At 39.6% G+C, this 12,306-nt stretch overlaps 1 protein-coding gene and 1 long non-coding RNA gene across 3 annotated transcripts; both read right to left on the bottom strand.

The window, feature by feature from the left end:
* Positions 1–1,246: 1,246 nt before the first annotated feature.
* Positions 1,247–1,919, bottom strand: LOC128309168 (uncharacterized). Its single transcript, XR_008288836.1, has 3 exons — positions 1,668–1,919; positions 1,470–1,609; positions 1,247–1,394 (listed from the first exon to the last, which is right to left on the bottom strand). It is a non-coding gene; the product is annotated as an uncharacterized LOC128309168 (long non-coding RNA).
* Positions 1,920–2,079: 160 nt separating this feature from the next.
* Positions 2,080–6,693, bottom strand: LOC128309164 (uncharacterized). Of its 2 annotated transcripts, none has more exons than XM_053045562.1 (5): positions 6,566–6,693; positions 6,346–6,476; positions 6,164–6,271; positions 5,750–6,092; positions 2,080–2,171 (listed from the first exon to the last, which is right to left on the bottom strand). In XM_053045562.1, the coding sequence occupies exons 2-5, from the start codon at positions 6,467–6,469 to the stop codon at positions 2,114–2,116; spliced, it is 633 nt and encodes a 210-aa protein (XP_052901522.1). In that variant the 5' UTR covers positions 6,470–6,476; positions 6,566–6,693; the 3' UTR covers positions 2,080–2,113. The 2 variants fall into 2 exon arrangements, with proteins under 2 accessions (XP_052901522.1, XP_052901523.1); XM_053045563.1 differs by having other exon boundaries at positions 6,346–6,503; positions 6,566–6,677.
* Between the last annotated feature and the right edge of the window lie 5,613 nt (positions 6,694–12,306).

Below are 12,306 nucleotides of genomic sequence, written 5' to 3'. Positions count from 1 at the left end.
CAATCTGTCAAAGCGGTAATCACCGCAGACAAAATGCAAACAAGCCATGGAAAAAGATGAAGAAGAGCAATAGATCGCACCAATTCGATCTTTTCGTCTGGGAGGAAATCAAAGACCCAAACCTTTGACGCAAATTTAGCCAAGATTCGGAACCAATCTTGCTGATTTAGCTGCGCGCAGAACCAAACGACGCTTCCCAACAAACAATCCCAACAAACAATTCGAACTGGTTCGAGGCTCGAACAGGTCCGGTTCGAGCGTCGTTCGAGCCATTGTTCGAGCTCGCAAGGAAGACGCGTTCGAGCATTTTCGATGAAAATCGAGCGGGACGTTTTACGAAAGCGCCATCTATTGTGCATTGCAGTAAACAATATTAAGACGATCAATGGATAAAAAATGTTTTGGAAATATAATGTTCATTTTATTATACGATATTTCCTTAATTTTGCTGTTAATTACGGTACACGTCTTTGCTAATGTTCTTAATCCAGTGCTTCTTCGTAAACGTAAAGTTGAGCTTCTACGACTACTAATACACATTGCAGCTAAGGGTAACAAACTAATTGGCCTGCTCAAACTATCGCTACTAGGCATAAAAAAATGAATGCCTATTAAGACTCTTCTGAACAATTTGTCTTAAATTCATTGTCGTTTCTTCCAATTTCAAACCTGGCTAGTCGTATTCCACGTTTTTAAACGGTGTTCGTCCTATGTAGCCTACGACATATTATTTGCAAAATGTTATGTGTTAAGCCTTGGCCCTGAACTAATCAACAATTGATAAATTTAATTAATTTTAAAAAGATGAATTTTACGAAACATTGGACATAACACCAACGTCACGTGGTGAATTAATAAACCATATATAACTAAAAGCATATCTCCTATTTGATCATACCGATGGTCCTGATTAATTATGATCCATTTTTATGTATTCCTTATGGTGGTTTACTTAACCGACCTCCTCTGTAAATTCCAACTCGTTCAACTTCGGCAGGTTGCAAAGACCCTTTTATATACGCAAATCATCAGATCGAATCACCTTAGTTTGTCCTCCTTTCTGCGCACGCCCTAGATCCTCTTTACAATTATTCTCCTGGCTGCTTTACGATGCTAGTAATGTTTTAGAATTTAGCATCTAGCTTAGAAATTTTAGAAGCTTTAATTAATATGGTTAATCCGCGAGGCAAACAAATTAATAAACATACACATGCACATAACCGTAAACAATATCGGTCACCCAGCGAGCGTCTGGCAACAGCATCAGCAAGATATTTGCATTAACCCTATCGATCAGGCAACTATGTGCAGCAACGACACCGTCAGAATACTAGATTTGAAACCCGATCTACCAAATCAGTCATGTCCAATTCATGTGTACTGTAATATATGCACTGTAAAGAGAAGTGATCGAAAGATTATATTGGGATTGTTTGCGTGAGCAGTAAATTAAAAACAAAACCTACAACCTTGTTGCATCTTAGGCATTTTGTCTGCTATCATTAAATCATCCATCCACATGATCCCTAGAGCACCCTTCTTCGAATCATAATGCACTTCTCCACACTATAAGCGTTGAGAAAATGACATAACCATCGTTGCGCGTTGTCTGGAAAAATATGACCTTAATTAATGGGCAGATTGTAACGAAAGTTGATATCATTTACCTTGCACCGTATCCTGTTTCTGGCCGCGTCGCAACGTCCTTCCAGCACCTTTGTCATATAATAGTTTTGAGCATGTTTTTTTGAACTCGTCGTTTAAAATGTTTTTAAACTCTAATCACATAAACAACGGAAGCTTATCGTGTTGGCTCTCTTTGCATTAATTGGCAGGTACCTACAAAAAATAAAGTTTATATTTAGAATGAATGGTGGCTTACCGAAAAAGAAATGTGTTGAATGAATATAAGCGCTGCAACGAATATTCATAAAGAATGCATCGGCGAAGATTAGTTTTCCGTATGGTTGACTCGCAGCAGAATGTTGGTAAACATCGGTGATTAGCACTGCTAGTCAAATTGACAGTTGGACAGGTTCTATCGATCAAGAACGACCGCGATCCGCGATGATCGATAACGATAACGATCGGGTTACTTCGTGTCACACGAAGGTTAAAAGGGTTCAAATTGGCGGGAGACCGCAGCATCAGTAGCATCACGGATACGAAACCTGCAACAAAGGAAAAAAAAATTTTAAACTTTTCAAAAGTGCATACTGTTTCTCTGTTTGTTTCGCTAAAAATTCTGCTTTCTGCTCTTCATATACTACAAAATTTACACAGGTAATGTGTATGACTGATGCACGATAAACCGAGGATATGTGAAAAAAAATATAAATTTTGTGCAAATGATAATTTTAGGCAAAGTGATGGCATTTAACGGTAACGACGAAGGTGCCGGCTCGTCGCGAAAGCCGTTTTTGTTAAACGAGCTTTTAAAAAAAATTTCAACGAGAGTGGATGTTCGTCGTGTGTGTAATGTGGAAGAAAGGAACAACAAACGGATTGCACACGAAGAGCTTAGACCGGCTACAGAAATTAAGCGTCGTGCATCCTTTAAAGGGCCAGCAAGCAAGCCGAAGCAGGTGGAAAGGGTTACCGAATGCGCTAGAGAGCAACCTGTTCTACCGCACGCAGCAGCAACCGCCCTACAGCAGCCCGATATATACAGTTTATTAACAGATGTAAAGCGTAGCGTAGATAACTTAACTGGTGAAATGTCAAACTTGCGAAAGGATATTACGAAGATGGAAAAGCGTATAGGAACGTTAGAAGCTGTAATTTCAGTAGTACAAAACACCGTTTGCGATCGAGACACGGGAAATATTATCAGGTCGCAGTTTGAGTTCGAAAAAATATCCAGTGAAGATGAACTAGCTGTATTTGAGGAAAGGATGTCAACGGATGCTGAATATTATGAAAAAGTTGCGGATTGGCTTGATATGGTCATAATAGAACAGGATCCGTTCAATAGAATGCACCTGGCATTGGATTTGGTTTTCGAAAAATCCTTTTTGCCTTTATGTAGTTGGCGAGGCGGTTCAATGCCAGGTGAAAGAAAAATTCCCATGGCAGCTCAAGTTTCAGTGCTTAGGCTTTTCAAGCATGTGGCAAGCAATCGCTACAGTATAGGAACTGATAAATTGGTTCATGACTTTTTCCTAAAAAAACTTAGATATGCTAAAAATAGAATTTCATTACAAAACTATAATAGATCGCGATGTCATCGAAGGGACACGTTATGAGACGGTATTTGTGAGCTGCTTTTTTATGTATTTTATGTTTTAATTATGTATTTATTTTTATGTATTTCCATGTAAGTAAGTGTAAGTAAGGACAATATGTTGCAAACTAAATTATTTGACAACCTTTATGCGGCATAAATTAAGTCGTTTTGTGCTTTCCTTGACTTTGATGTTTTCCATGTGTATCATATTTTAACAAAAAATGTATCAAACAAATCAACATGTTCAACAAAAAAAACTTATCTTCGGTTCTAAAATTTGTAGCTATTCAAGAATATCACAGTAGCGCAATACGTAACACTTACACTTAGCACAGCATGGACGATTAACGCGTCGTAATTGTATACATTATTATCCAACTGACAAAAAAAGAAGTCAAGTCTTAGAACTATGGATGCAAAGACAACATGGCTTGCTTGTCAAAAATAATTAAATAAATAACATTCATAACAATTTATACTTCGTACTAAACTAAACAATCATGATATTTCAGGCCGTTTGCCTATGACAAAGTATGCAGGAGGGGTGTTATTATAAGCCCTTCTCCATTGTCTATTTTTACAGAAACAAGCTTGCATTTTATATCACGAACATCTACCTTTATAATAAATCGAGATAAGTCCTTTATATCAGTCCTAAACGTATGCAGTACGGTAGAAGAAAACGAATTCACTCGGAACAGTTCGTATTACTTTTGGAACTGATATGCGTACACAGCTATTGTTGATCCTTCTAGTGCAGCACGGCAATATTTCATAATCGTATTTTTTTTTGTTAAGAACCACTCATTTCGATGACCTTTTTTTAATATAAAATCAGTTTTTATGTGCAGCGCAATATTGTGGCCTTTTGTAACGAGCAGAGGATGTTTTTTTATCTGTGGTCCTCTGTTGGTATTTTTATAATCTGTTATCTCTGCTATTCGATTTACCACTTGTTCCAAGCTTCGGCTACCATTCCGCAGCAAACGTTTAATGCGTTGCAGGTCGTTTTCAAAAGGATAGGATGATACCTCCTCCAAAGAACCGAACCTACACACGTCATCGTAAACATGTTGGATGTTATGGACGTTACTTGAAATTAAAGTTTCGTCATACCACAAGTCGAACTCATTCACGAATTTATCCAACATTTCCCCTGCCTGTTCCCAATGTTGTTCGTATGTTTGAGAGGAAAGGAGTGTAATTATAATATAATATAAGTATAACAGCAGGAAATGTTGGTAGTGTGCAGAAGGAATGGTATCCTTGAGGACTACGACGCTCACGTAATGTAAGAATGTGCGTAGTTCTGTGCCTTTCCAGTAATGTAGGTACTTAAGACTTCGCATCTGTCGGTGGATTTCAGACGGAAGCTCCAAGTTTTCTAAAAAAGTGGATATTGCATTGGTCTGTTCCACGCTCCACTTTGTTCGGAATCCAACACGTCCATGCATCCACCCGTTTAACAGCTTTTTCATTACTCCCAGGTCGATCAAATGTAAACGGTCGGAAACAATTACATCGCGAATCACGTCAAAATTTACAATATCGGTCAGGGGAGTTGGTCTTCTGATATGCATCGGGTATTCGTTATTTTTAAATTTCAAATCGGTGCGCTTCAATGCACCAGTTCCTTTGTAAAACATCCTTCTTGTCGCAGAATCGTATGTACCGATAGTCTCACATTTGATACAGCCGCTCGTACCATTGTAAGACACAACACCTAAAAAAAAATCAATTAGAGCTAGCAACAACAAGAATTTGTTCAATACATACCTTTGATGAACGCACGTGCAGGAGAATCAGCGATAATTGCCCGTAAGTTTAATTTATAACTGCTTCCATTGATATTTAAACCATTTTCCTGCAACACGTTGATTTCTACGACAAATGGCCGCAGGTATTGCTCCACTTGTTTTGGCTTTGATGGGCCACAAAAAATTGCCACTACCATAACGGGTACATCCGGCATTTCACACAATTTCATAAGAATTGGCCAGAACTCTGTTGGCCCACTATTATGAAGTGGAAGTCCATCCATGGAAAAATCAACCCATATTTCTTGAGTTTTTGGGCTTGTTTGGCTTTAAAATTTGTTACAAAAAATATGTTCGTGATGTTATTTTTTTTTTCCTTTTTCGTAGTGTAACGACTTACAAAGTCATGTTATGACTTACAAGTCATATTTTTATTCCATAACCGGATAGTCAATCCTACATACGGCCGTCGCTACCAATATATCGCCGAGGCACCTCACATTTATGTGCTACTACACAAATATTATCGAACACTGATTTCATGAGCTCCTCGTGTTCGAATACGTTCTCAGGTTGAGAAATTGGTAAATAAGGAAGGACTACTACTAATCACAATGAAACACAATACACTAAAATTCGACACAGTGAACACAGAATGCAAAACACGAATGACAGAAGACGGAACACGAAGCACAGAACACGTTGCAGAACACGTCACGACTAATGCACCATAATAAACTAATGTGACTAATATAGTAACAATTACCTGAAATATTCCTGTAGACAATTGCTGATGCCATGATACCAGAAACGACCACCTTCAATTGTAGAAATACAAGCGGCTGTATTGGTCGGTGTACGCATTAACGTTCTGGCGTCTTTCGGTAGTGGAAAATCAGTTTTTTTACGCAAAATTTCCAAAAGCGAATTTAGGGCATGATGCGTTTGGTTCGTTGATAACGCCCACGATCGAAGCTTTTCTCGGAAAGATAAATCGTCGGAAATTTGTTCGAATGATTCATCCTGCTCACTATAATCTTGATCATCGGACAAAATATCTTCGTGGCCATTAGAGACGGAGCTAATTATCGGCTGCAGCATTGGAGAAGCTACAAGTTACGCATACCATTTTTTTACAATGTTGAACACATTACCTGCGCGTAAAATGTATAGTACTCACCGATTGTCCTCGTTTCTTCCGTGTCCATATTTTGTCTCAGAATATTTTCTTGGCCATCTAAATCGGTATGCATCTCTTCTGGCGATCCGCCCTGCAACACTGATCGAGCTAAAACACATCCAATCTGTATTAGTAATTACGTAGGAAACATTTCCGGCGTTGATAAAATTGATGAAACTCACCTTCTGTTCTAGATCTGTTTGTCTCTTCCATCTCGTTCGCTACACATTGTTTCAGATGAAGAGCAGATCTATTATTGCGGATCTTGTACACCGAACCAGTCGCACGGCTTCTTTTGGATTCCATTTTGCACCTAGTACCGAGGGATCCAAACAGAACGCTGTTCTCAAAGAAACAATATTGGCACGAATATTGTACGACATGTACACGTTATTTACTTACCACAGTATTCAGAAATAATAGAGATCGAATATTTTATCACTAGCGAAAGATTATTGCACAGATTTCACTAAAAGGGCAACTTTAAGCAGAGTAGATGTTGTTTGATCACAGGCCAGGCTTTGTTTACATTTCTATTTCATTCAATCTGTCAAAGCGGTAATCACCGCAGACAAAATGCAAACAAGCCATGGAAAAAGATGAAGAAGAGCAATAGATCGCACCAATTCGATCTTTTCATGCGGGAGGAAATCAAAGACGCAAACCTTTGACGCAAATTTAGCCAAGATTCGGAACCAATCTTGCTGATTTAGCTGCGCGCAGAACCAAACGACGCTTGATTCGACCAAAAAGGCTCGGACAACGTTAAAAAAATCGTCGAATTGTTTGTTGCCCAACAAACAATTCGACGATTTTTTAAGCGTTGTCCGAGCCTTTTTGGTCGAATCAAGCGTCGTTTGGTTCTGCGCGCGGCTAAATCAGCAAGATTGGTTCCGAATCTTGGCTAAATTTGCGTCAAAGGTTTGGGTCTTTGATTTCCTCCCGCACGAAAAAATCGAATTGGTGCGATCTATTGCTCTTCTTCATCTTTTTCCATGGCTTGTTTGCATTTTGTCTGCGGTGATTACCGCTTTGACAGATTGAATGAAATAGAAATGTAAACAAAGCCTGACCTGTGATCAAACAACATCTACTCTGCTTAAAGTTGCCCTTTTAGTTAAATCTGTGCAACAATCTTTCATTGGTGTTAATATTTTCAATCTGTGGTGTTTCTGAATACTCTGGTAAGTAAATAACGTGTGCATGTCGTACAATATTCGTGCCTACATTGTTGTTTTGAAAACAGCGCTCTGTTTGGATCTTCCCATGCTAGGTGCAAAATGGAATCCAAAAGAAGCCGTGCGACTGGTTTGGTGTACAATATCCTCAATATTCGACCTGCTCTTCATCTTATAACTTCATCTTCATCTTAACAATTATATGACGAATGTGTTGGAAGCACATTGCGACGCGGCCAAACACTGGATACGGTGAGTGATATCAACATTCGTTACAACTTGCCCATTAATTAAGGACATATTTTTCCAGACAACGCGCAACGATGGTTTTGTTGTTTTCTTCAGCAGTGCGCCATTATGGTTCAAAGAAGGGTGACCGGATAGGGGATTCTAAAGATACAATACCACATATATCTACAGCGGAGATTAATATCACAATATATGGAGCAGCGAATAATTTAATAATAGCAGACCAAATGCTAAAGATACTTTTATGTTGTAGGTAGCATCATATAATAAAATAAATATTATTTTTACAAATATTTTGCATCTATTAATCTTGTCCTAAATATTGTTTACTGCAATGCACAATAGATGGCGCTTTCGTAAAACGTCCCGCTCGATTTTCATCGAAAAGGCTCGAACGCGTCTTCCTTGCGAGCTCGAACAATGGCTCGAACGACGCTCGAACCGGACCTGTTCGAGCCTCGAACCAGATCGAATTGTTTGTTGGGTGGGCAACAAACAATTCGACGATTTTTTAAGCGTTGTCCGAGCCTTTTTGCTCGAATCAAGCGTCGTTTGGTTCTGCGCGCGGCTAAATCAGCAAGATTGGTTCTGAATCTTGGCTAAATTTGCGTCAAAGGTTTGGGTCTTTGATTTCCTCCCAGACGAAAAGATCGAATTGGTGCGATCTATTGCTCTTCTTCATCTTTTTCCATGGCTTGTTTGCATTTTGTCTGCGGTGATTACCGCTTTGACAGATTGAATGAAATAGAAATGTAAACAAAGCCTGACCTGTGCTTAAAGAGCATCTCCTCTGCTAAAAGTAATCCTTTTAGTTAAATCTGTGCAACAATCTTTCATTGTGTTAATATATTCAATCTGTGGTGTTTCTGAATACTCTGGTAAGTAAATAACGTGTGCATGTCGTACAATATTCGTGCCAACATTGTTGTTTTGAAAACAGCGCTCTGTTTGGATCTTCCCATGCTAGGTGCAAAATGGAATCCAAAAGAAGCCGTGCGACTGGTTTGGTGTACAAGATCCTCAATATTCGACCTGCTCTTCATCTTATAACTTCATCTTCATCTTAACAATTATATGACGAATGTGTTGGAAGGACATTGCGACGCGGCCAAACACTGGATACGGTGAGTGATATCAACATTCGTTACAACTTGCCCATTAATTAAGGACATATTTTTCCAGACAACGCGCAACGATGGTTTTGTTGTTTTCTTCAGCTGTGCGCCATTATGGTTCAAAGAAGGGTGATCGGAAAGCGGATTCAAACGATACAATACCACAATATATCTACAGCGGAGATTAATACCACAATATATGGAGCAGCGAACAATTTAATAAGAGCAGATCAAATGCTTAAGATACTACTAGGTTGTAGGTAGCATCAAATAATAAAATTAATATTATTTTTACAAATATTTTGCATCTATAAATCTTGTCCTAAATATTGTTTACTGCAATGCACAATAGATGGCGCTTTCGTAAAACGTCCCGCTCGATTTTCATCGAAAATGCTCGAACGCGTCTTCCTTGCGAGCTCAAACAATGGCTCGAACGACGCTCGAACCGGACCTGTTCGAGCCTCGAACCAGATCGAATTGTTTGTTGGGAGGTCCGGTTCGAGCGTCGTTCGAGCCATTGTTCGAGCTCGCAAGGAAGACGCGTTCGAGCCTTTGATTCGACCAAAAAGGCTCGGACAACCCAACAAACAATTTGACGAAATTTTTAAGCGTTGTCCGAGCCTTTTTGGTCGAATCAAGCGTCGTTTGGTTCTGCGCGCGGCTAAATCAGCAAGATTGGTTCCGAATCTTGGCTAAATTTGCGTCAAAGGTTTGGGTCTTTGATTTCCTCCCGCACGAAAAAATCGAATTGGTGCGATCTATTGCTCTTCTTCATCTTTTTCCATGGCTTGTTTGCATTTTGTCTGCGGTGATTACCGCTTTGACAGATTGAATGAAATAGAAATGTAAACAAAGCCTGACCTGTGATCAAACAACATCTACTCTGCTTAAAGTTGCCCTTTTAGTTAAATCTGTGCAACAATCTTTGATTGGTGTTAATATATTCAATCTGTGGTGTTTCTGAATACTCTGGTAAGTAAATAACGTGTGCATGTCGTACAATACTTGTGCCAATGTTGTTTCTTTGAGAACAGTGTTCTGTTTGGATCTTCCGCTAATAGGTGCAACATGGAAACCAAAAGAAGCCGTGCGACTGGTTCGGTGTACAAGATCCGTAATATTAGAGTCATCTTCATCGTAACAATTATATGACGAATGTATTGGAAGGACATTGCTACGCGGCCAGAAACAAGATACGGTGGGTGATATCAACATTTGTTACAACCTGCCCATTAATTAAGGACATATTTTTCCAGACAACGCGCAACGATGGTTTTGTTGTTTTCTTCAGCTGTGCGCCATTATGGTTCAAAGAAGGGTGACCGGATAGCGGATTCAAAAGATACAATACCACATATATCTACATCGGAGATTAAAACCACAATATATGGAGCAGCGAATAATTTAATAATAGCAGACCAAATGCTAAAGATACTTTTATGTTGTAGGTAGCATCATATAATAAAATAAATATTATTTTTACAAATATTTTGCATCTATAAATCTTGTCCCAAATATTGTTTACTGCAATGCACAATAGATGGCGCTTTCGTAAAACGTCCCGCTCGATTTTCATCGAAAATGCTCGAACGCGTCTTCCTTGCGAGCTCGAACAATGGCTCGAACGACGCTCGAACCGGACCTGTTCGAGCCTCGAACCAGTTCGAATTGTTTGTTGGGAACGTTAAAAAAATCGTCGAATTGTTTGTTGGGCAGTTCGAATTGTTTGTTGGGCAAGCCATGGAAAAAGATGAAGAAGAGCAATAGATCGCCCCAATTCGATCTTTTCATGCGGGAGGAAATCAAAGACGCAAACCTTTGACGCAAATTTAGCCAAGATTCGGAACCAATCTTGCTGATTTAGCTGCGCGCAGAACCAAACGACGCTTGATTCGACCAAAAAGGCTCGGACAACGTTAAAAAAATCGTCGAATTGTTTGTTGGGCACAAATAAATCCAAATTAAACCCATTAACAACTCAAATCACTATCATTTCATATGAACCGAAGCACATGTTAGAATGTCAAATGGCAATGCGAAACTTGGCAAAGCATTTTTCGTTGAATTTCGAGTCTTCGGCAATTGAACGAAATTTGTGAAAATTTTTAAGAACGAAACAGTTAAATATTGAAACTTTTCCAGTCATCTGAAAACTTTCTTTTTTTATTCCCATTTATTCTCTGTTGGCATGATATACAGGGTTTTACACTTTAGTTCAGACTGGCAGCACACATTTTTTGACACGCCGCACTCGATTTCTTGTCGCGAGCGCACATTTTTGATTGCAAGCACCGGATTTTTGATCGGGAGCATTTAATTTCAACAGCCAGACGCTTGAAAGCTTTTCGGCCGCATGTTTATAACCCCCCTTGTGAAAGATTGGTTTGAGTTTGTAGCATTTGTTTATATGCAATATTGTTTGTTTTTTTAGTTACTTGATAAGTTTTGGTGCAAAATATGTTTAAAAAATTGTGAAAAGGTTTAAAAAACATGTATTGGATAACGTATTTGAAGAATTATGCCCGAATCGCTCTAATTCTATGTATGCAACAGATTTATTTAAATGTGCAGCAATGGATCCTTGGAGATAAACCTATGTCCATAGGATTGGTTCAAAATTGTGCTAACCGACAGAATGGCGGCAGATTTCTAATCTTCTCTTGAGCTATTCACGGGCATCGGTGTAATCATTTTGCGTAAACCTCATATATTCCCACGAAATACTGCTGCTGCTAACAATAGTGTTGTGTGTCATTAGACAGGTACGTAATTGTTCGTCCGAAATTCTCTAGCTCACCCACGATCTTGTTTACGGGTATCACACAGGTATCACAACGTGTTACACATTAGGAACACATTTAGAGCTACGCAAACGAATTAATTGGAAGCACACAGTGCACTCTCCCTCGCGCTGCGAGTTTTCGAAGATCGAAAATCCCCCGAGCGCATTTACCCAACTAACTATCGGACAAGGTAACGATAACGGCGATATCGTTGACACTCCCCCCGTGCGACAGCTACACGGCTGTGGTACTTCCTTCTTGTCCGACTTCTAAAACTACTACTTTCACAACCGGTCGTTCGAGCCGTGTCCCTTTGGCGGTCTGAATCACTACTCGCCGTACTATTTCGTCCTTTGATTTCACCGTTTCGACTACTCTTCCACGTGGCCAGCAGTTTCACGGGTTATTTTCATCGACTATTAACACCAGATCGCCTATTGCGATAGGTGGAGCGGGTTCAAACCATTTTGTTCGCTTCGTGAGAGTCAGCAAATATTCCTTTAGCCACTTTTTCCACAGAATATTGGAGTATACTTGAGACGTTGCCCATGTGTTGCGTAACGTTGCCGACCTGTCGTCAAAGGGGAGCAGGGGTTTTACACCGGAGGATGACCCTAAAAGAAAATGGTTTGGGGTTAGCGGTGCGTCTTCATCTCCGTCAACAGGGACATGCGTCAGAGGGCGCATGTTAACAATGTTTTCGACTTCGATGAGCATGGAGTTCAGCACCGCGTCAGTCGGTAGTCGTTGAAACGGCATTCTTTCGAGGGTTCTTTTAACTGTTTGTATCATCCTCTCCCATGCACCACCGAAAT

The sequence above is a fragment of the Anopheles moucheti genome, unplaced genomic scaffold (assembly GCF_943734755.1).
Source record: "Anopheles moucheti unplaced genomic scaffold, idAnoMoucSN_F20_07 scaffold_38_ctg1, whole genome shotgun sequence".
NCBI classification, from domain to species: domain Eukaryota; kingdom Metazoa; phylum Arthropoda; class Insecta; order Diptera; family Culicidae; genus Anopheles; species Anopheles moucheti.
This window is presented reverse-complemented; position numbering and strand designations above follow the sequence as displayed.